The 24,684-nt window shown below is 38.2% G+C and overlaps 1 protein-coding gene across 6 annotated transcripts in view; it reads right to left on the reverse strand.

The window, feature by feature from the left end:
* The window catches only part of MTMR7 (myotubularin related protein 7), a 174,043-nt gene that overhangs the window by 89,886 nt on the left and 59,473 nt on the right, over positions 1-24,684 (reverse strand). The window contains exon 1 of one of the 6 annotated variants that reach the window (XM_038560259.1): positions 14,787-14,902. The exons of the other annotated variants lie outside the window; for them this stretch is intronic. Coding sequence (XP_038416187.1) covers positions 14,787-14,810 — 24 coding nt within the window. The 5' untranslated portion in view covers positions 14,811-14,902. Of the gene's footprint in view, positions 1-14,786; positions 14,903-24,684 lie in introns of those variants that run through there. 6 annotated transcript variants of the gene reach the window in all.

The following is a 24,684-nucleotide window of genomic DNA, read 5'->3' on the forward strand; positions in this document are numbered from 1 at the left end:
CCTGGGCCAAAGGCAGGCGCCAAACCGCTGCGCCACCCAGGGATCCCCCTTGACATTTTTCTAAAGAATACATACATATGGCAAAAGGACACACAAGAAGATGCTCAGTATCACCCATCATCAGGGAAATGCAAATCAATACCACAATGAGATATTACTTCACACCAGTCAGAAAGGCTAGGATCGAAAAGATAAGAAATAACAAGTGTTGATGAGAATGAGAAAAAGGAACCCTGTAGGCTGTTGGTAGGAATGTAAATTAGTGCAACCTCGGTGGACAATAGTATGGAAGTTTCTCAAAAAAATTATAAATAGAAATAACATATGATCCAGTAATTCCACTCTTGGGTATTTACCCAAAGAAAATGAAAACACTAATTTGAAAAGATGTATGCATCCCTATGTTCACTGCAACATTATTTACAATAGGCAAGATATGGAAGCGATCCAAGTACCCAGCAAGAGATGAATGGAGAAAGAAAGATGTGGTGTGTATATATACATATATGTATATACAATGGAATATTAGTCATAAAAAAGAATGAAATCTTACCATTTGAAATGATAGGAATGGACCTAGAAAGTATTATGCTAAGTGAAATAAGTCCGACACAAAGACAAATACCATGATTTCACTTACATGCAGAATCTAAAAGACGAAACAAATGAACAAACTAAGGAACAGAAACAAACTCATAGATACAGAGAACAAAGTGGTGGTTGCAATAGATGAGGGGAATGGAGGGATAGGCAAAACAGGTAAATAAGATTAAGAATTACAAACTTCAAGTTATAAAATAAATAAATCACAGGAATGAAAAATACAGCATTTGGAATACAGTCAATAATACTATAAAAACATTGTATGGTGACAGTAATTTGTAATGGTGAGCATTGAGTAATGTATAGAATTGTTGAATCATTATGTTGTACATCTGAAACTAACATAACATTGTATGTCAACTAGGCTTCAGTAATAAAAATTAAAAATCAATAAAAATATATAGAAAATCTGACAAAATAATTTAGAAATCTAATCTGAGGTAACAGGGATTGCACAGCAATTTAAATACATTGATGTTTACCACAGTTCTTTATTATAGAGAGAAAAACAGAGACAAAGTAAGTATCAAATAGTAGGGGATAAATTGTCAAAAACTATGAAGTGTCTGAGATTTTAATCTACTTGCAACATACTGTTAGCCTCCCACGGTTTCATGGAGGCTGACAGAGACACTAGACTCCTGGGTCAGAAACAAAGCACTTTATTGCTAACTGCACACCTAGAAGCACAAGCCTCATGTTTCCATCAGCTTCCCATGCCAGCACCCTAACTCCAAGTCTAATGGGCAAGATAGAACAGCCTGGATGGATGTTGCACATAGAGTAGATCTGTGTCACAGATGAGGAAACTCAGAGCCTAGTGTTTAAGAAAAGTCAATCTCATAAATCAAGTCATCTCATAAGTATGCCAGCAACCCTAACCAACCTCTGCCTCCAAGGAAAACATAATGTTTATTATCTTGGACTGCAAACACATTTTCCCTTTGCCCCTGAGGGAGAAACTATTTCTATCTTCCAAGGCCATTTGCAGTAAAATCATCCTTGAGAAGGTAGTTCAGAGTAAAAGTGCAGAAACATTTAAAAGCCATGGAGAAGTGCCTACTAACATGAAGAATTTATAATGCATCCAATGTGAGATGCTGTGGTTATGATGACTTTTCAGAATGTTTAAAATGAGGAAAATATTTATAGTGTATTATGACAGATAAAAAAGCAGTTCTCACCCCCTAAAATTATATATACATACAAAGAAAGAAATGAACCTAATCTTTCTATATTACTTTTCTATTTATATATAAAGAAAAGGGCTGATAATCTACATAGAGTTAACAGCAGTTTTTCCTAGGTGTTGAGATACACATGATTTTTATTTTCTTTATGCATTTTTGAACTAAATTTTCTTCAATGTACTTTCATAAGCAGAAAAAAGGCTTTTCAAAAAATATACATAGATATGACTGATACCTAAAGTACAAGCAATAAAAAAAAAACAAAAAAAAATAAAGTACAAGCAATAAAAGAAAAAATGCTTAAGTTAGATTTCATCGAAATTAAAATCTCTTGTGCTTCAAAGGATGCCATCAAGATCACAAAACGAAAATGGACAGAATGGGAGAAGATATTTGCAAGTCATGTATGTAGTTAGCGACTTGTACCCAGAATATATAAAGAACTTTTTACAACTAAATAATAAATAAAAGACAAATAATCAATTTTAAAAAAGATCAAAGGATTTGAACAGATGGCTTTCCAAAGAAGATATACCAATGGCCATTAAGCACATGAAAAGACACACACAACAAAATTAGTAATCAGGGAGATGCAAATCAAAATCGTGACAAGTACCACCTTACACCCACTAAGGTGAATAAAAGAAAAAAAAGACAGTAACAAGTGTTGACAAGGATATGGAAAAACTGAAACTCTCATACATTGTTGGTGGAGCTTTGAAATGGTACAGTCATTTTAGAAAAGTTTGGCAGTTCCTCAAAATGTTAAACCTAGGGTTGCCATACAATTCAGCAGTTCTACTCTTAGAGAAGTAAGATTCTACCTAGGAGAAAGAAAAACATGCCCCACATAAACAAAGTACAGATACATGTTATAACTTGAATGAACCTTGAAAACATTAGGCTAAGTGAAAAAAGCAAGCCCAAAAGACTACATGCTGCATGACTCAATTTATATGAAATGTCCAGAAAAGGCAAATACACAGAGACAGAAAGTCCATTAGTGGTTGATGGGTGAGCAGGAGGGAGAAATGTGACTAATAAGTATGGGTTTCTTTTTGGAGTGATGACATGTTCTAGAATTAGATAACTGTGTTGGATATACAACTCTGAATATACAAAAAAAAGCACAGAATTGTATACTTTAAAAGAACTTTATATTATGTGGATTCTGAGTAAAGTTGTTATTAAATATATATATACACACACACACACACGTATATATATACATATATCACATAATGAAATCACCAATTATTGAAATGGAAAAAGTAGATAATACAGAAAAGTGACAAAATGTCAAAAACATCTTTGAAAATGTTTCAACAACAACAAAAAAAAGAAAATGTTTCAACACTAGTAAAAAAAAATATATGATGAAAGAATGAAGTGCCATCCCCGTTCTTCAAATTAGCAAATATTTTTTAAATTTAAAAAAAAAGGCACAGTGAGAAAGACACTATACCTCGTTTCTAAAAATTGACAATGTTTTTGTAAGGCCATTTGGCAATATATGTCCATCATTCATCTTCTGGACACAGTAATTCCATCTAGGGTTCTATCCTAAGACAGTAATCACACATGCAGATAATAATTAACAAACAAGATTTTAATTGTAACATTGTAATAGCCTTATGGGGAAATGGTTAATGTGATAATGATATTTCCATATTATAAAACAGTCTTCTAAAAGCATGTTTTCAAAGACCACAATACGGTAAGTTAATGGAAGCTTACTACAAAACTGAACTAGGTTATCCTTAATTTCTAAACAAACAAATAAAAAGGTATTTTATGCAAAAAAAAATCATGCAAAGAAAAAGAATGGCAGAAGGAAATATTCTCAAATATTAACAGTGGTTAATTTCTATATAAATTCTAATATAGAATCAAAAATAATACTTTTATGACCTGAAAATTATTTGTTAAATGAAACTGAAAGAAGAGAGAACACTTGGTGATGACACAGAAAAAGAATCTTCTCATGACTCTATTGATCTCTATCACAGAGAACACTTGCAACTCAGACCATTATTTTCAAATGGGGGATATGGAGTTTTGTAATTATAAGTTGGTGACTTTGACATTAATTCAAAGTAGCATTCTACAATTGTTTCTTTAATGGAATTTTGTATGACCCTAGAAAAGGAAACCATCAATCAGCAGTAACATTGTGGTTTCACTCAGTCATCATCACAGATGACTTCATTTTTTTCTTCAATAAGCTATTTGGAGAGGTGATGAAGGACAAATGGTGGATGGCACCAAACTGAGAGAAGTTAATCTCTATCAGGATTGAGATCCTGGGAGATGGGGCCAAAGTGGCTTTAGTTACTAGGAAGTCACATCCACCTAATCTAGTTTCCTTCTTGGATGAGATTACAGATGAGGTAATGGGGTGAGCTTGTTAAAATCCCAGTGGTACCAAACTGAGAGGGCAAAAGAAATGTACCAGGATCCAAAGACAGAGTAAGGGATTAGGCAATAAACCAAATCCAATGAGACTATATTCAACAAAGATGAGGGTAAAACACTATCACATATGGAAAAGGCAGGGCAGGCTATATACTTCACAGCACAATATGTGGAGTTAAGGGTTCTCTTCCACAGTCAGTTCACCAAAAGGCCACTGAGATGTGGCTCTGTGGTATGCACAATTTAAAAATAGTGAATTTTACTCTCTTCCAATTCAACAAGCTCTGAAGTAATCACATATTTGTAACTCCCTGAGTAAAATAACCAGGACTTAAACGAAGCCACTGGTTGGTGGCTAGAAAAGGTGACAGTAAGCTAACTACTTAGGTAGGAGGAAAGAGCTAGGGGAATGGCAGCATCAAATGAAATACTTGAAGGGCCATTTCCTGGAAGGAAGGTTGATGTACTGGGCAATATCCCAACAGACAGAGCTAGACTTAATTGCTAAAAACTAAAATGAAACAGATTCTTACTAAAGAAAACTTCTTAATGATTAGAGCTGTCCATGGTCATTATGGACTTCCAAGGGACACAGTGAGTTCCATGCATGAGAAGTATGAAACTTGAAGTAACTTGGCTTAGAGGAAACTCAAACATGATTATAGAACAGAGAAGAAATATAAAACCCACCAGAAAACAATTAAAAAATAGCAATAAGTACATACCTATCAGTACTTATTTTAAATGTAAATGGACCAAATGGACCAATTAAAAGACCTGGCTGAATGGCAACAAACAAACAAACAAAAAAAAAACCAAGACTCATTGTCTTGTATTATATATATACTGCCTCCAAGAGACTCAGTTCAGACCTAGAGACACATACAGACTGAAAGTGAATGGATGGAAAAAGATATTCAATGCAAATGAAATGAAACCAGGGGTAGCAATACTTAGACAAAACAGACTTTAAAACAAAGACTAACAAGAGACAAAGAAGGCCATTACAAAATGATAAAGGGATCACTCCAACAAGAGGTCGTAGTAATTGTAATATTTATGTAAAAAGACAGATATTTTAAATATAAATATCTATGCACCCAACATAAGGCACCTAAATATGTAAAGCAAATACTAACAGACATAAAGGGAGAAACTGACAGCAATACAATAATATTGCAGACATTAACACCCCATACATATACACCAGTGGACAGATCATCCAGAGAGAAAATCAATAAGGAAACAGAGTCCTTAAATGATACATTAGACAAGACAGGTTGATAGATATATACAAAATATGACATTCAAACGCAACAGAATACACATTCCTTTCAAGTGTAAATGTACTTGAAAGTACATTTCTTTCTCCAGAATAGATCACGTTAGGCCACAAAACAAGTCTCAATAAATTTAAGAAGATTGAAATCAAGCATTTTTTCCAACCACAATGATATGAAATTAGAAATGAATTATAAGAAAAAATAAAACTAGGAAAAACCCCACAAATACAGAGAGGTCAAACAACATGCTACTAAACACCCAATGGGTCAACAAAGATCAAATAGGAAATCCAAAAACACCTTGAGACAAATGGTAATGGAAAAACAATGGTCCAAATTCTATGGGACGTAGCAAAAGCATTTCTAAGAGGGAAGTTTATATTAATACATGTCTACCTCAAGAAATACGGAAAATCTCAAATAAGCAATCTAACTTCCACCCAGTGAACTAAAAGAAGAACAAAGCCCAAAGTTAGAAGTAATAAATGGAAAATAAATAAAATATAGACTTTAACAACAATATAAAAGGTAAACATAACTCAGAGTTGGTTCTGTCAAAAGACGACAGAATTGAAAAACCTTTAGCCAGGCTCAGTAAGAAAAATACAGAGAGGGCCCAAATAAATAAAATAGGAAATGAAAGGATAGGTACAACTGACACCACAGAAATACAGAAGATTATAAAAGACTACTATGAACAATTATACGCCAACCAACTGGACCTAGAAGACGAATGAATAAACCTAGAAGAAATGGCTAAATTCTTAGAAACAAATTATCTTCCAAATTGAACTAGGAAGAAATAGAAAATCTGAACAAAATATAAGGATAACATTGAATAGGTAATCAAAAAATTCCCAGTAAACAAAAGTCCAGATAGACTCACAGGTTAATTCTAACAAATATTAAAGGACAGTTAATACCTATCCTTCTCAAACTATTCCCCCAAAAAATAGAGGAAGAAACACTTCCAAATTCAGGCCAGCGTTACCCTGATATCAAAATCAGACAAAAACAATACAAAAAAATTACAGGCAATACCCCTGATGAACATGAACACAAAATTCCTCAACAAAATATTGCCAAACCAAATTCAACAATACAGTAACAGGATCATGTAGCACGATTAAGTGGGATTTTGAAATGATAGTTCAATATGTGCAAATCAATGTGTACACTACATTAACAAAATGATAAAAACTCTCAACAAAGTGGGTATAGAGGAAACATACCCCAACATAATAAACACCATATATAACAAACCCACTATTATACTCAACAGTAAAAAGCTGAAAGATTTTCTTCTGATATCAGGAACAAGACAAAAATGCCCACTCTCACCACTTTTATTCCACGTAGTACTGGAAATCCTAGCCCTGGTAATCAGACAAGAAAAGAAAAGGGCATCCAAGTTAGAAAGGAGGAAGTAAAACTGTCACTATTTGCCAACAAAATGCTCTAGAAAATTCTAAAGACTCCATAAAAGAAACTACTAAAACTAATAAACAAATTCAGTAAAGTTTCAGGATTCAAAATTAATACCCAGAAATCTGTTCCTAATAAATCTATACACTAATACCAAAATATCAAAAAGATAAATTAGGAAAACAATCCCATTTATAACTCCAACAAAAAGAATAAAATACCTAAGAGATAAATGTAACCAAGGAGGTTAAAGACTTATACTCTGAAAATTAGAAGACATAGATGAAAGAAATTGAAGACAACACAAATAAGTAGAAAGATATATTGTGCTCATGGATTGGAAGAATCGATAGTGTTAAAATGTCCATAGTACCTAAAGCAACCTACAATTCAATGCAATCTCTATCAAAATACCAATGGCATATTTCACAGAGCTAGAAAATGTAAACCTAAAAATTTGTATGAAACCACTAAAGATCCCAAATAGCCAAGCAATCTTAGAACAAAACTGGAGGTATCATGTTCCCAAAGCTGGGGGAAATGGACAGAATATGCAAAACAATGAAACTGGACCACTTCCTTACATCATACACTAAAATAAACTTGATATGGATCAAAGATATATAAGACCTGAAAACATAAAACTTGTAAAACATAACATAGGCAGTAAACTCAATGATACTGGTCTTAGCAATATTTTGGGGGGATCTGTCTTCACAGACAAGGGTAACAAAAGCAAAAATAAAAAAATAGGACTACATCAAACTAAAAAGCTTTTCATAGGAAAAGAACCCATCAACAAAAAAAGGCGGCCTACTAAATGAAAGATACTTGCTAATGATATATCTGATAAGGGACTAATATACAAAATATATAAAGAACTTAGACAACCTGACACTAAAACACCCCAAAACAATCCATTTAAAAAATGGGCAGAGGATCTGAACATTTTCCAAAGAAGATATATAGATGGTCAACAGACACATGAAAAGATGCTCTACATCACTAATTATCAGGGAAAGGAAAATCAACACCCCACCCCTGTCAGAATGGCTAGTATAAAAAAGATAAGAAGTAACAAATGTTGGCAAGGATGTAAAGAAAAGGAAACTCTCATGCACTACTGTGGGAATGTAAATTGGTGCAGCCACTATAGAAAATAGTATGGAGGATCTTCAAAAATTAAAAATAGAATTACTATATGATTACCATATGATCCAACAATTCTACTACTGGGTATTTACCCAAAGGAAACAAAAACGCTAATCCAAAAAGATAGATGTTCCCCTCTGTTTATTGCAGCATTATGTACAATGACCAAGATATGAAAGCAACCTGAGAGTCTGTCAGTAGATGAATGGATAAAGAATATTTGGCATATTTATGCAATGGAATATCACTCAGTGTTAAAAAAGAATGAAGTCTTGCCATTTACAACTACATGGATGGACCTGGAGGTATGGTATCACGCTAAGTGAAGTAAGTTAGAGAAAAACACCATACGATTTGACTTATATGTAAATGTCTAAAACATTAAACAAACAAAACAAAGCAGAAACATACTCAAACATACTTAGAAACACAGATCACAAATGAGTGGTTGCCAGGGGGGAGGAGCTGTGGATGGGCAAAATAGATGAACGAGATTAAGAGGTATAAGCTTCCAGTTGTAAAATAAATAAGTCACAAGGATGTAAAGTGTAAGCATAGGGAATAGTCAATAATATTGTAATAACTATATAGGGTGACAGATGGTGACTAGACTTATGGTGATCATCTCATAATGTATGTAAATGTTGAAACACTATGTTATAGTGTATAACATATAACTATATGTGTATATAGTGTATAGTGACCTGAAACTGATCATCTTGTAAGTCAATTATACTTCAATTAAAAAAACAAACATGATTCTAGTCCATTCTCTTCTCAGATGCCTGAAATACCTCCATATCTTCACTGCCAAGAGACATTTGTTTAGATACCTCTATTCCTTTAAGAGATAAACTAATTTCTTTTATACAAACAGGCACAATTGTGGGAAACAACTTCTCTATATCCAGCAAGACCTTCTCTACCATCATTATCCTTTGTTTCTGCTGAGACTATAAAGAATTTGCCTAAACACTGGGCCATATGAGAATCTTTGAAATACTGAAAGATATTATGTAACACCCTCATAAGATTGTTCCTACTACTTGGACAGTATATATTAAGAAAACAGTACCAGAGATTTTCACAGGGGCTCAAAATGCAAATGCCTAATAGTGGAGATAGGTTACACAAACTACAGTCACACAAATAATATGCAGTCATAAAAACAATAAACAGGTAAGTGAATTCTGAATATATATATATATATATATATATATATATATATATATATAAGAGTGGGCAAAAAGTTCAGTAAGAGAGAAAAAGCAAAAAAAAAGAGAAAGCATACTATGATTATATAAAAAGGATCACTCACAAATTAGAATTGAATTTGGAATGATAGAAATATGATGTCATGCTCACTGGATTGGCTGAGAAACCGTTCCCTTTTGATGCAAACCATCTATTCACACCTATTCATAACACACGTCTATTCATAAACAATTGTTTCCAAAGTATCTAGGTTCTTTATACAAGTCATTCTATATTGTTTGAATCACATATAAAGTTTTAGTTATATAATACATAAAATGTAATCATAATTTCCTCAAAAAGTAACATAGAATCACTATATTACCAGTAGTTCCACTTCTAGGAATTAGAGAATTAAAATTTTATTTTCAGGGTGTAGGGGATTGGGTAAAATGAGTGAAGGGAAGAAGGAGATACTGGCCTCCAGTTATGCAACGAGAAACTCACGGGAATAAAAAGAGCATAAGGAATACAGTCAATGATGCGTAACAGTGATGAAATGGATCCAATGGAGCCACATTTGTGGTGAGCACAGCATATTGTATAAACTTGTCAAATCACTAAGTTGTATATCTGAAACTAAGGTAACATTGTAAGTTAATTATACAAAAACAAAACAAAACAAAACCCACCTTACTTTCACACACATTAAAAAAACAAGTATTGGAGCACTCATAGCAGTATCCATAATAATCAAAACGTGGGAACAGCCCAAATGTCCATCAGTTGATGAATGGATACACAACATGTGGTCTATCCATACAGTGGAATATTATTCTGCAGTAAAAGGGAATGAAGTCTATCATTACAGGGTATAACTTGGATGAACCTAGAAAAAATGATGCTGAATGAAAGAAGTCACAAGAGGTCACATCTCAGATTACTCCATTTATACAAAATGTCCAGAACAGGCAAATCTAACAGAGATAGAAAGTATATTAGTGGGACTACTAAGGGCACGGGGTTTCTTTTGGGGATGGAACATGAAAATGCTCTGAATTAGGTGATAGTTGCACAACACTGTTTAAGTGCACTAACACACACTGAACCATATACTTTGAAACGACTGAAATGGTGAATTTCATAGTATTTGGATTCTATCTTAGTAAAACTATGTATAATCACAAAATATATATCATTACATATATGTAACATAATATATTGACATCTACAAGTACTAAACACTAAATCCATTAGAGGATTCACAATACTGTCCCTAGTCACGGGTACAACACACAAGGCCTGAATCACCAAAGCAAACAGTAATAACTGAAGAGCTGAGACCAAGAATTACTCACTCCTCCTATTATTTAATTTATTTACTGTATGCTTAATTGGTGCCAGGAAACATGTTAGGGGTGAACAAAGATATGATCCTCATCTTCACAGGGCTCCCAGTCTAGCAGGGAAGCTGGGCATTAAACAATCACTCAAAAGGCACCTGGGTGGTCGGTGGGTTAAGTGTGCCTTTGGCTCAGGTCATGATCTCAGGGTCCTGGGATCGAGTCCTACATCGGGCTCCCCGCTCAGTGGGGAGTCTGCTTCTCCCTCTCCCCCTCTCCCTCCCCCTTGCTTATGCTTGCTCTCTCAAATAAATAAAATCTTTAAGAAAAATAAACAATCACTCAAATAAATCTAAAACTTGTAACAAGGAGCATAAGGTGAAACATTGCATTTGGGGATACAATATAACAGGCAAGTATGACTTAGAGGAGGAATTAGATAATAATGTCTCTGAGGAAATTCCATCCAGTCTGTAACTAGAGAGATGAGTTTTAGCCACATGAAGAGTGAAAATAAGAGTATCCTCCAGATGGAACGGCAGTGCAAAAGTCCTGAGGTGGAAAAGAATTTACATTTGAGAAACCCACTAAGGCTAGTTGTGACCAGAGGATAGTGAATAAGAATGTGAAGAGGGCTCAGTCTACACAGGACCTTATGGACTACTCTGAGCATTCTCACTTTATATACTGGGTACAAAGGGAAGCCACCTGGGGCTCCTGGGTGGCTCAGGTGGTTAAGCTTCTGACTCCTGATTTTGGCTCAAGTCATGATCTCAGGGCGGTGAGAGGGAGTCCAGAGTCAGTTTCCACACTCAGCACAGAGTCTGCTTGAGATTCTCTTTCTTCCTCTCCCTCTGCCCCCCACCCAGCACTCATGCTGTTTCTCTCTAAAATAAATAAATCTTAAAAAAATAACCAAAAAACAAAAACAAACAGAAGCCACCCAGGAATTTCAGTGGGCAAGTAACATGATCACCTTGTGCCATAAAAGCATCACCAGACTCCCTCTGTAGACAAGCGGTTAGAGAAGAGTGAAGAGGACATTACCAGTTAGTAGGCTATTCCAGTAATGGCTCAGAGTGGGGGATGGGGTGGAAAGGGCAGACATTTTCAAGATCAGCTTTGCAGTTTGAGAGGTCATCACATATCTTATTTTACAATTAAAATTTACTGATGTGGGAAGAAAAAAAAAAAACTGTTCCAGAAAAATCAAAGTATAAAAAGTGAGATTACTTAGCCAGGATCCTAGTCCAGTACCAAACCAAATTCCGCAAAACACTTCAAGCTATATCCTGGAGTCCTGAAGCCTTTTCATAAAACTAAACCCAAATTATCCCTAAACTTCTTGCAGAATATTTTCTTACTAGCAAGCTTTCAAGTGGTAAAATCAATCAATCAATTAATCAATCAATCAATCAATCCAGGCAGTGAAATAGAAACCCAAAAGTTCACTGTGATGAGTACAGGTAATGCTTGGTGTCCTCACTTTGACCCAGCTGCAAACTAGCTTGTCCTGGGAACATTTCTTTTTTTCTATAAAGGAACCATTCTGGGAGAGAAACACCCTGCTTAACATATGCTCTGTTAAAGGCTTCAGTTAAACACGCACACACAAAGAAATATGTGCAAAGTATTCCAGATTATTCATGTGCATCTGTCTCCTTAAACTACACTCCAGAGACTGAAGCAGAACACAGAGGCTGTGATGGATTTCATACAGCTTATAAAGAGTAAATGAATGACTTTCATTGTAGTAGGAAAGCAACTGTACATTATACACCCATACATGCATTTCTTTTCCTCTTAAAATCAAAACCTACTATCTACATGGTAAATATCACTTCAAACCCACAGTGGGTCAAAAAAACAAAATTTGTGAATGACCTTATATCCTTATAGCCCAAGACATGAATCATGAAAAATCTAAGGCAAACTACCTATTCCAGTTCCCCCAGAGCATACTGGAAGCAAATAATAAAGATGAATATAACCATCATTAATTATATACTTTGCAACACATACTCTGTAAGTAGTTCCCATGTTCTATTTTTCACTTATACTGTGAAAATTAGTTTTGCACTTAAAAGTGCAAAATGAAGAGATGCTGTTTAGCCTCAAGCAATCATTTCATCACTTCCATCTTTATCACTCACAAGGTTTCAGCTTCTCTGAGATTGTAATGATATCTTACAATATATCCTATTGACACAACTGCATGACAGCTCCCAGTCTTCCATGTTAAGACTCCACTTTTCTATAAGACTTCCCTCGCCCTCTATAGCTGAGTTCGTTCTCCATCCATCCACCCCTCTGGTCACTGTCTCTTGTATATGTCTCTGTCCAAACTTACAACTGCTCCTCCTTCTAAACAAGGACTTCCCTGATGCTTCATGCTCCCAGGACCTAATGGAGCCTCATACATGAAAGTTGTCAAAGGCTTGTGAAATGAAATGAATGAGTAAATGAATCTGATCTACCAAATCTCTGTATATAATTTTTCCACCTGTGTTATCCTAAATGTTAATGATCCTCCATCCAATGACATTTCAGATGATTCTCCATTTTTTCCATTTCCAGATAGAAAGGGATCTCTGATTTGAGGTACTACACTGTTTAGAGGGTGTTCACGAAAACCAATTATAAAAGAATATTGTTTGCTGCTCAGGGTTAAACACATGGCTTTGCTGTACAAGTTTAGACATACATTAGAAAAAGCCTTTACCCCCCAAATTCATATTCTATAGTGACATGTCACTCTATCACTCTTGCTATTGACAATCACATCAGATATTTCTATAAAGGGCCCCCTTCACCACGACAAAGAAAATATGCCCTTGGCAAGGACGAAGGGAGTTCATGAGTTAAATTTGTCATCCCGGAATAAATAATTTAGCACCACTTAAATCCTGAAAGCTCTGAGCCACCTACCTTGTGGTTTATGGCGCGCTCTTCTATGTTTACAATTTCCCAATAGTAAAGCAACAGTTTAATTCCATAGTGCAAAATCAATACAATTTAAATTTACCATTGGAACTATCTAGCAAACTAAAAGATCTATTCTTCCACTGACATGAGATCATCATAAAGCTGCTTCTACAAAGAGGTACTTAGGAACCATTCTAGAATTTAGAGATGAATTCTTCTTACTGGATTTAAAAGCAATTCCCACCCCTCAGACCCGCATGAAATGGTTGGGATCCCTGGGGCCACCTAAATTGTGACCACACAGACCCACCTTTGACTTAACTCTATCAAGGGCCTAGATTTGGGACTGAGATCATCCTGGAAACACAAAGAGCTGTGGTGGTGGTAAAGAGAGATAGCCAACTTCCTTTTGAAATATACTCTTTCACCAGTTCAGGGTTTTAATCAGACAGGAATACTGACCATCGTTTTCACTCTAAATTACATGACTAGCGCAACTACGAGTGGGAAAGTTTGGTGCAGCCATCGACGATTCCAGTGTAATTTCTCTGGAAGGACCAGGGACCAGGCGTTTTTCGTTGAGGGCCCAAAGCTGGTGCTGTGTTCAAACACACCAGCGGACCAATCTGTAAGCTGCACCCTTCTCCTCAATGAAAGAAAACTGGTGGAAAAGGCAAGGAGACGCAAGGACTGACAATAACGTTCACCCCACGGCGAATATTGATCGTCCGCTCTGTGTAAGGTCCACTGACGATGGGGGAGCCGCAGGGGGAGCCGTGTGGGTCCGAACCCTTAGATTCAACAAGCTTCCAAGAGAGCCTTCAATCCACCTGCGCGTACTTTAACTCCTTTCCTTGCACCTGTCATCAATCGGGAAGGCTGGTTTCTCTTTCAGCTGCTCAGAGCAGCCAACAGAAAATTGGGGGGAGGGGAGGCGGCAGCAGCAGCAGTGTAGTGCCAGACTAGAAGGGGGCGTCTATCAGCAGATCAGCAGCCCTATTATTCAAGGGACAACTGGGTTCCCTCCCGCCCAGCCCCCTGCCCAGCGCGCGCTCTCAAGGACAAGAGGTTGGCTCCGCCAGCGCCAGAGCTAGGCCTGGAAGGAGATGCTCGAGCGCTGCGTCCCCCTCCTCCTCCTCGCTCGCTCGCTCGCGGTGCCGACTCGCCAGCGCCCGCGGGAAGCCGGGCCTCGGGCCGGCTCAGCATCCCTCCCGCAGCCCCCGCTGCCCCTCCTCGGCCCGCGCCCGGGCACCCACCTTGGGCGTGCGGATGTGCTCCATGGTGCGCCCGCTTCGCCGAGGTCCCGGCGGGCGCGGCCTCCCGCACCTGCGCGCTTCTGCGGCGCGGCGGGAGGGGCGCGGGGAGGGGGCTTCGCGCCCGGCAGCGGGCGGGCCACGGGCCTTGGCTCCGCCTCCAGGTGCGGCGGCGCCCGCGCGAGGCCGGCCTGCGGGTCCCGGCAGCGCCCCCGCCCCCCGCCCGCTGCAGGCCCGGCTGGCCTGGGGCGGCTGGCTCCTCTCGCAGGGGGGCCGCCGGCGTGACCCAGCGAGGCCCCTGTTCCCCCAGACACAATGGGGGCCTTGCGCGGGGTGTGGCCTCTTGGAGGAGCGCTGGGGAGCCCGCGCCGCCCGTGGATCCGCTCCCTCCAGCGCGTCCCAGGATAGGTGGGACTTCAGGCGGGTCGGACGGAAGGCTGCCACCTGCGCTCCGGACCAGGACGGCCTAGTGGGTATGTCCCTGCGATGCTGGAACATGCTGGAACATGCTGGAACGCGGGAGCAGCTCGCGCGTAGCGTTTGGGATAAGCAGCAGTGTTAAATCCTTAGGAGGTGTTCTGTGAAGTCGGGAATTTCACATCAACCTGCCACTTAACTGTTGGAAGAGCTGCTTTTCCCGTGGCACCGTGTTGGGTGCTCCTTTGGCGTCTCCACTTAGCTCTGACTGAACCGGAGTATCATTTCAACCTCCCAGTGCCCTGGGAGACCATTAGAACAAAAAAGATAAGTTGATGTTTGCATTTGGCAAAATTGACCCAGGGTATAACTTCTACCTTAATAAAGAACACCAGCAATAGAGTCAGGAGCGCTCTCAACTCATTCTGCTCAGTCTCCTCATTTGGAACGTGAAAGTCACCAGCCTAAATGATCTTAAAGGGCGCTTAACATCTCCAAATTCCCTAAGTGCTAAGAATCCTATATTCGTTTTGAGGTTTGCATTCTGAATGGGATAACAATCTTGGAATTATGTGATTTCAGGACTCTTCTATTCCTCTGCTGGTGGGCAAACCAACAGTTTACTCGGTAAGTAATTTTTGCATACAACTGACCTTCATATTAGTGCAGTTGTTTGTTTTTTAAGCACTCACAACACTAACTGGTGCGTGAAAAGACATAAATCTGAATGGTATAAATGGCCTAATTTGAAGAAAAAATTTCCAGATTAGTTCAGAAATACATCTTCCATTATCATAGCTATAAAACAGCATTAGGTTAAAACGAGTCAAAAATTATATTCAAATTATCAGGGTAAATCAGCAATAAAACAAGCTGTGTTAATTTATAATAAATTTATAAAATAATAGGGAAAGAAATCTCTATAAATAAACATTTTAGTTTGATCTAACAATTCTCTGAAGAACCCTCCCCCACTTGTCACTATTCAGATTACTAGATTATATACACTGTATTGACCTTTGATGGCCACTCTGTACTTTCTGGTAATTACCCTCCCTTGCATCCCCAAGTTTCACTGCTTCCCTGAGCCACCACTCAGTGGGGCAAAAGAGATTGAAGAAAGCAACAAGAGTTGGAGGGCAGTGACCTGAGGGAATGTAGAGTACATCATTGTAATGCAAACTGTGTTGACCCTAAGTAGGTCAAAAATGAGAAACTAGCTACTCCTTTACTTAAGAAACATGGACATTAATTGTATGGACCTGGATAGAGCTAGAAAGTATTATGTCAAATGAGATAAATCAGTCAGAGAAAGACAAATACTACATCATTTCACTCATATGTAGAATTAAAGAAACAAAACAAATGAGGAAAGGGAAGAAAAGAGAGAGACAAACCAAGAAAGAGACTCTTAACTATAGAGAACAAACGGAAGGTGACCAGAGGGGAGGTGGGAGGGAAGATAGGTGCGACAGGTGATGGGGATTAAGGGATGCACCTCTTGTGATGAGCACCAGTTATTGTATGGAAGTGTTGAATCACTATATTGTACACCTGAAACTAATATAACACTATGTTAGCTAATTGGAATTAAAATAAAAACTTAAACACTAACATTAATTAACTGATGGTCACACACAAGCTACCTTGGCAGATACTGGGAGATTGAAGGGAGATTTAGAGGAGAAGGATACCAAGTTCCAAAATAGTGATGCAAATAACACCAACAAAAAGTAGACCAGCTATGAAGGTAGCAGAGCATGTGGAAATGCCAAAAGAAGCTTCCAGGAGATTGATTCACTTCCTGCAATTTCCATATTAATTATGTACAGGAAACAATGGGCAGACTCAGAATCATATACTTAGTCCTTAAAGTTCTATATTTGGTGTATCTAGAACAAACCATGGGAAATTTGGATGAATGCTGCATCTGTGAGTCTTCAAGAAGCAGAAATTCCCAGATGGCCCCAGAACCAAGAAGTGAGAAGGGGAGAAAAAAAACCTTAATCTTAAAACACTACATAATTCACAGATGGATGCACTCCTAGGTTTGCACTACATCAGCCTTTGCCCAATGGGTTGCAAAAATGGCTATTTTTCTCTAGTATTTATGAGTCCTTGATGGAAAATAAGTATATTTCAACAAAACTATTCTCATCATCAAGCAAAACATCAGATAGTAGGGTTATATCTAGTTACCTGCATATTCATCAAACTACTTCTTCCCTTGCCAAGGCACAACATAGTTGTACTGATTTTATCAGTACAGTACAGTATCAGTGGTTTTTTACCATGTAAAAATGGGAGATATGACTGTACACATCAATATTCTCCTATTCTTCATGGGCACACAGAAGACTATACATTTCAACTCTGTTACTGTTGGGTGGCACCGTGTGGCTATTTCTGTCCAGTTGGTTGTGAGAAGTGACGTGTACCATTTTGGAGCCAAAGATCTGCAAAACCTGGGTGAGGCCCTTCAGCTTCCTCTGCCCCCCCCCCTTTTTTTTAAGATTTATTTATTTTAGAGAGAGAGCATGAGAGAGCAAGCACTCATGAGTGGGGAGTGGGACAGAGGGGAAGAGAGAATCTCAAGCAGATTCCCTGCTGACCATGGAGCCCTATGTAGGACTGGATCCCAGGACCCTGAGACCTTGATCTGAGCTGAAATCAAGAGTTGGAAGCTTAACCGACTGAGCCTCCCAGGTGCCCCCTCTTCTTTGTCTTGATATTTGGAGATCAGTCTTAAGGTTATAGAGAAATAATGATGGTAAATTCACTCTACATATATGATGTGACTGATACTCAAAAAACTATTTAGCATTAGACTGAAATGAAGGAAGAAAGAAATAGACCGTTTGCCCCAGTCATTACTTGAAAAGCAGTTACTGAAGAGTCACAGCAGATTCTTTTGAATGAAAAGAACATGTTTTTGTGGTGGTGGTGGTGGTGGTGGTTGCATGAAGCCACTGAGATTTAATGGTTTAAATTTTGTACCTAGACTAGCCTATCCTGACTTTACAGAGAGAGTCACAGTAATATCCTATCTCCCCCTTCTGTGTTTCTGATATTTTTTAAGGGGGTTGCAAATGTCCTTAAAGAGCCCTAAGGACATATGTTATAGGCCAAGACTTAAAGTACTCTATTGTATATTACGAAACTTCTGGAGAACATCTTAAGAAATTTTTATCACGTAGATATTTCGATTGTAAATAATATTGCTATAGGACTTTTTAAACAAAACCTTGATGTTAACTTGGAACTTACCCAAAAATCTTGTGATCTTCATTGGCCTGAGGAGATTTGGATACTTATCAAATGCTTGCAAGACTTTTTTCCGGAATACTTACATTTCTCCTGAGGCAACTAAAAACTTCTGATTTGGCAGTGAAGACCAAAAAATGTTTCCTCAGGGGGTAGTATTACTAATGATTAGAAACTGTATACACTCCTCTTCAGCCCTATCAAACCTCAGTGGTCCATGTAATGTGTGGAGGAGGGCACATGTTTCTGAAAAGCACAGTCTCAGATAGACCTGTATTAGGTACTCAATATGATGGAAGCAGAAAACCTATATTTTTGCCTGGGGGGGGATAGGTTTTATAACATAGATTTTTATAGTCTCGATGATGCAAAATATCGATGCCTTCTCTGGCCTCGCCCTATGCCAGTTATAGAGAGTAAGCACTCCATGGATTACAGGCAGCTCTGCCCTTTCTCTAGGAACCAAAAAAGAAACTCTAGAGCAGCATAAAAACAGCACTTACTCTGTGAACAGGAAAGGTTTTAAAATAGTCTCTTAAATTTTGTTCTCCTTCCAAGAAGGCACATTGCTAAAGTCCAAGTATTGTCCTCAGACCACTTATTACTGTGTATTGCCTTTCCACTGCCATCCCTTCAGCTGTCGCTTCAATGCGAATTATTCCCCTATCAATATTTTTAGTTCTCAGTTCTCTCTCTGCCACATGTATTATGTTCCTTCCACCTGCTGAGAGCTTCTACCCAGAGGTTTCATCAGTGCCACAAAGTGGGTAGGGTTGAAAACATGGGCGCTGGGGGCAGACAGGTCCCTTTTCTTATCACAACTCTGGTGTGTGTCAGCTGTGTGACCATAAACCAGTTTTCTAACCATCCTGGGCCTTAGGGTTCTCAGCTATAAGATGGGCATAATGATAAAACATGTATTATTTTGTTTCTCAAGCTGAGGACTAGATCTCTCTCTATATGGATGTTTATTGTATTTACTATATTTTTATTGCCTTAAGTACTTCAAAATTATAAAAAATAATAATAGCAAAAAAAAGAAAGGAGATAATCACACCTCCTTCCTAGGGTAGATGTGACAATTCAGTAAGATTGAGCATTTAACATATTCTGTGACAGATACTTTTTGAATGTTCACCTTGTGCCAAGGACTGGAGATAAAATGGGAACCAAAGCAGTGGTAGCCCCTGCCCTCAGGAAGCTTCAGTCCCATGATACCAGCTATTTTATGACCTACCTAATCCTAGATCTTCCACCTGACCTCATTATTTCTCGTGTTGATCCCAATCACTCAAGCTCGAAAGCTTGGAGTTAATTAGTTATATTTGGCTTATGCGTCTTGATGGCTCCCATGTTCAGACACATGTACATTCCCTCCTCCTTCAGCTGATCCCTTCGCATTCCTTCACATTCCTTTCGCATTTCATTTCTCTAGTTCAGGTCCCCACTGCTTCATCCTGGCTGGAATAGTAGCTTCTGCTACCAGATTCATCACTGTAAAAAGCCACTTCGCTCCTGGCCCTCTCCAGCTGACAAACCTTCAAGTGGTTTGCGACAGCCTCCTGAATGAAGTACCATTTCCTTACTCTGTCATTTCAGGCCTGACCACATCCTGCCCTTCTCTTGTACAAACTCAGCAAAGTGAGTCACTGGCATTTAGTAGGTGCTCCAGAAATATTTTTTTGAATGTATCAATGAGTCACTCAATCACCTCCTTTATCTTGTATCGGCTTATCTTTGTGTCTTTGCGCATACTGTTCCTGTCTGCCAAATTCTTTGAGGTTTCAAAATTCACTTCAGTATTCCCTCCAGATGCAGTTCTTCCAAAATAGCTCTTGTCTTGTCCTTCCAATAAGCAGAGATTAACATAAGCAGTTTGTTTTCATCTGGAAGTGCACTTCTATGCGTCTCTGTCACAACTTGTCCACAGGGGACCTCAATCACTCCACTATCCCAGGAATACCCTGCTGGCCCACTACACTGGCAACATCATGCTGATTAGATCTGATAAGCAAAAGGTAGCATGTGCTCTAGATGCCCAAGCAAGGCACTCATGTCAAAGGGTCGGTGATACGATCTAGGAAAATTCAGGGGCCTGCCATCACAGTGAAGTTTCTGGAGATATGCTATAGTCTGGGACATAGCTTTCACTTCCCAGAAGTTGAAATAGCTTCTCCAGTCTGAAAGGCATGTCACTTCTCTTTGCACCCCTACCACTTCTTGCTCTAACCCATTGAGCTACCAGCTCTGAGTGGGATCTGGAGCAAGAAAAGGCTCTCCAGCTGGTTTGGGTTGTAGTGAAAACACACCTACCACAGTGGCCTTTTGACCCCAGCAGATCCAAATATGCTCAAGGAATCTGCAGTGGCAGATAGAGATGTGGTATGGAGCCTCTGGCAAGCTGCAGCTAAGGAATCACACATGGTTCCCAGCATGGCCCACCACCAGGCCCACCCTGCCTTTATGCTAATTTTTTAAAGTTTTCGTTTATTTTTGATTTTGGAAAAATACACATAACTCAAAATTTACAATCTTAACAGTTTTTCGATGTATGGTTTAGCGGTGTTAAGTACATTCACATTGCTATACAATCATCACTGCTCTCCATTTCTCAAACTCTTTTTCTGTGAAACTAAAACTCTGTACCCATAAAACAGTAACTTCCTATCTCCCACCTACTCCTACAAAGGATGGAGGGGGGAGGGCACTTGTTCTGATGTGCAGAGCTCTATGTTATTTTTTTCTGGGAACTTCACGTGCCTTGAAGGACAGCTGTCTAGGTGTACAGATCAATGGCAGTTTAAGGCAGGTGACCCCCAATTTGTTCAAATGTCAGGAACTTGGAAGGAAAAGGATTGGAGATTGGCAATGAGAACTAAGGAAAATATTTATGGACTGATGTCTAAGGATGAGCCCAGAGTATGAAAATATTACTGTCCTATATAAATACTATAGGACATCTGATTCAGTGACACAGTGACATTCTCAATAATTATATGCACAATATGGTCCATTTTATTATTGTCAGTCAGTCAAGACTTTCCCAGCCTTGGCAGAGCCTACTTTTTGGACTCATGCGTGAGTGACATTAGTGGTAGGGAAAAAGGTTGTATATGAACTCAGCAATGTGCCTTCCCTCACTGAGTCTGATTTGAGTACCACAGCCGAGACTGATGCTGAGCCCCTACCTTCCCCCTATTCTATACAACACCATCCCTGGTGAAACAGCCAGCCACCTGTGGTAGGTTGATTATACTGAACCCCTTCCACTATGGAAAGAGTAGATATTCTCTCTCAATTGAATAAACACTTACTTTAAATATGAATTTTCTTTCTTCCCCACAATAACCTCTGTCAGCACTTCACTATTGGACTTACTTCATGCTTCTTCACTCTCAGAGTCTCCCACAAAATATATCTGCACCCAAAAAAAAGTGCTACACAAAAATAAGAAGTGGGCAGATGTCCACAGGATTCATTGGTCTTGCCATACATGCATTCATCAGAAACTATTGGCCTCATATACTAATGGAATGACCTATTAAAGACTCTGTTATGACTCCAGCTAAGAGACAAACACTTTCAAAGAGTGGGGTGATGTCCTACAAGATGGAGTGTATGCTCTGAATGAGTTTTCAATATTCTCATCCATTTCCTATAGGTAGAATATAGGAATCCAAGGAGCCAGGGGTGGAAATGGGAATAGTACCTCTTACTATGAAACCTGTTGAAACACTGACTATTTTTTGCTCCCTATGATTTTGGACTTTTTGGTTTAGAGGTTGTAAAAACCAAGGTAGTTTTTGCTTCTACTGGGGGCCACAACAATGGTTTTGTTGAATTGGAAATTGAGATTGGCATTAAACTAAAAGCATACCAAAGAAGCGATATGTGATTAGCCATGGAGATTGACCCTAACTAATTATGCAGAGGGAAATGGGGTTGCTGCTCTCCAGTAGAGGCACTGATGGGGTACGCCTGGAACTCAGGGCATCTCTAGAATACTTCCTAGGTGGTACTGCCTTGTCCAGGGGTAACAGCACCAGAAGATGCAGCAACCCTATTCAGGAAAGATACACAAGGGCCCAGATCATCCAGGAATTAACTGGCATCAAGACCCCAACCAGTTTTACCTGTAGTCTGGGGACAGCTTTTCATTTTTATCCCATTTTCCATTGTGCATTCAGTTGGGTGTATTTGTAGGGTAGGTTGGTACTCAGCCTGCATCACAGGCTTCCCTAATTCTTCAGAAATTAGCAAATATCTGTCCAAAGTTCAAGTTTCTGTAAATTCAGGAAGCTCTAAAGCTCCTGTGGAAAGAATCATATTCCAGTGAACCCTTATGGGACGGGACTTGCCTCACGTAACAATCTGGAAGTATTTGGGCCCCAGTTCCAGTCCAGCCAGTATTCCTGGTCACATTTTGATTAGTAAACCATTAGAAACCACAAATATCAAAAATCAATAGAATTATTAAATGTTATGTGGCCATATATAAAATGCTGCATGAGCTTTAAAATTTTTCAAAAAATACTTAATGACAGGAAAAACATTTCTGGCAAATTTTTAAGCCCAATAGCCAGATACAAAACTATATACAGTCTGATCTGAGTTGGGTTTCAAAATCCATGTGTGCATGGGTATATATGTGTGAAAGTAAAGAGAAATAAAATGGAAGAAAGAAACATATGGCAATCACATCTGGGTAGTGGGTTTGTGGGTGGTTTTAATGTTTAAAAAATATTTTATAAAACTGGTGCAGCTACTCTGGAGAACAGTTTAGAGGTTCCTCAAGAAGTTACAAATAGAACTACCATATAATTCAGCAATTATACTGCTAGATATTTACCCAAAGGCTACAAAAGTACAGATTCAAAGAGATACACCCACACCGATGTTTATAGCAGCATTATCAACAATAGTCAAACTATGGAGAGAGCCCAGATGTCTATCAGCTTATTAATAGATAAAGAAAAGGTAATATATATGTATATAAGATGGAATATTACTCAGCCATCAAAAAATTGAAATCTTGCTATTTGCAGTAACATGATTGGAGCTAAGGAATATAATGCTAAGGAAAATAAGTCAATTAGAGAAAGACAAATACCATATGATCTAACTCATGGGGAATTTAAGAAAGAAAACAGGTGAACATATGGGGAAGGGAAAAAGAAAAAAAGGAGAGAGGGAAACAAGCCATAAGAGACTCACTCAATGATAGAGAACAAAATGAGGGATGATGGAGGAGGAGGGTCGGAGGGGATGGGCTAAATGAGGGATGGGGATTAAGGTCACTTGCTGTGATGAGCACTGGGTGTTGTATGTAAGTGATGAATCACTGAATTCTACTCCAGAAACCAATATTGCACTGTATACTAACTAAAATTTATATTAAAATATTTTATAAATATTCACAGTTCATATTTTAATAATTGTAAAGATTGTAATCATATTTTTAAAATATGATTTTTAAAGGCCATTTCAATTCAAAACTAGTCATAATCAGTAATCATGACATAATATCATAACTTAAAGCGGATATGTTTGTGGAGAATAAACTTTATTTTGTTTTTTTAAAGCATAACTTAAGTTGGATCCTGAAGAGTTGAGAGACCTTCTAAGTATATACTTCCTAAAATTTCAATTCAAAAATAATCTTTCTGAGAAGTAATCCTTTTTTAAGGATAAAAGCAGGCTTATTCTCCATGAGGAAATAATAAAAACAAATATCCCAAATGTAAAACAATAGCTGGAAAAAGAAAAAAGGAGGGTGCTCCCCATTGAGTTGTCAGGATCTTGGCAGTGCTATTTTTACAACCAAAAAAAATTTTTCTATGAAGTACAGTCAAGTTTGTAGGAATGTTCTGTGGAGCTTTAAAGCCAATGTTCTGTAAAAATTACTTACTTGATCTTGTAGTAAAAATCTGAAATGCATCTTTGATGTTTAGGTCACAGGATTAATATAATTAGTAAACCTACCTTAATCTGCCTCATCTTTTTATTTAGATACAGACACTAAATATTAGCAAAGTGTGTATGAACGTGGAACTCATAGACAGGCCAACTCAAGATTTTTAATAAATAAATGTAAGAGTTATTCTTGGGTTGCATTACAGTTTCTTGTGGAGATAATGAGTAATTTTGAATGATGGCTCTGCAAGAAAATTCTTCTCTTCTTTGGCAGAGAGAATATTTTTGTAAACAAAAGGCAATGAAC

The sequence above is a fragment of the Canis lupus genome, chromosome 16 (assembly GCF_011100685.1).
Source record: "Canis lupus familiaris isolate Mischka breed German Shepherd chromosome 16, alternate assembly UU_Cfam_GSD_1.0, whole genome shotgun sequence".
In the NCBI taxonomy this organism is placed as follows: Eukaryota; Metazoa; Chordata; class Mammalia; order Carnivora; family Canidae; genus Canis; species Canis lupus.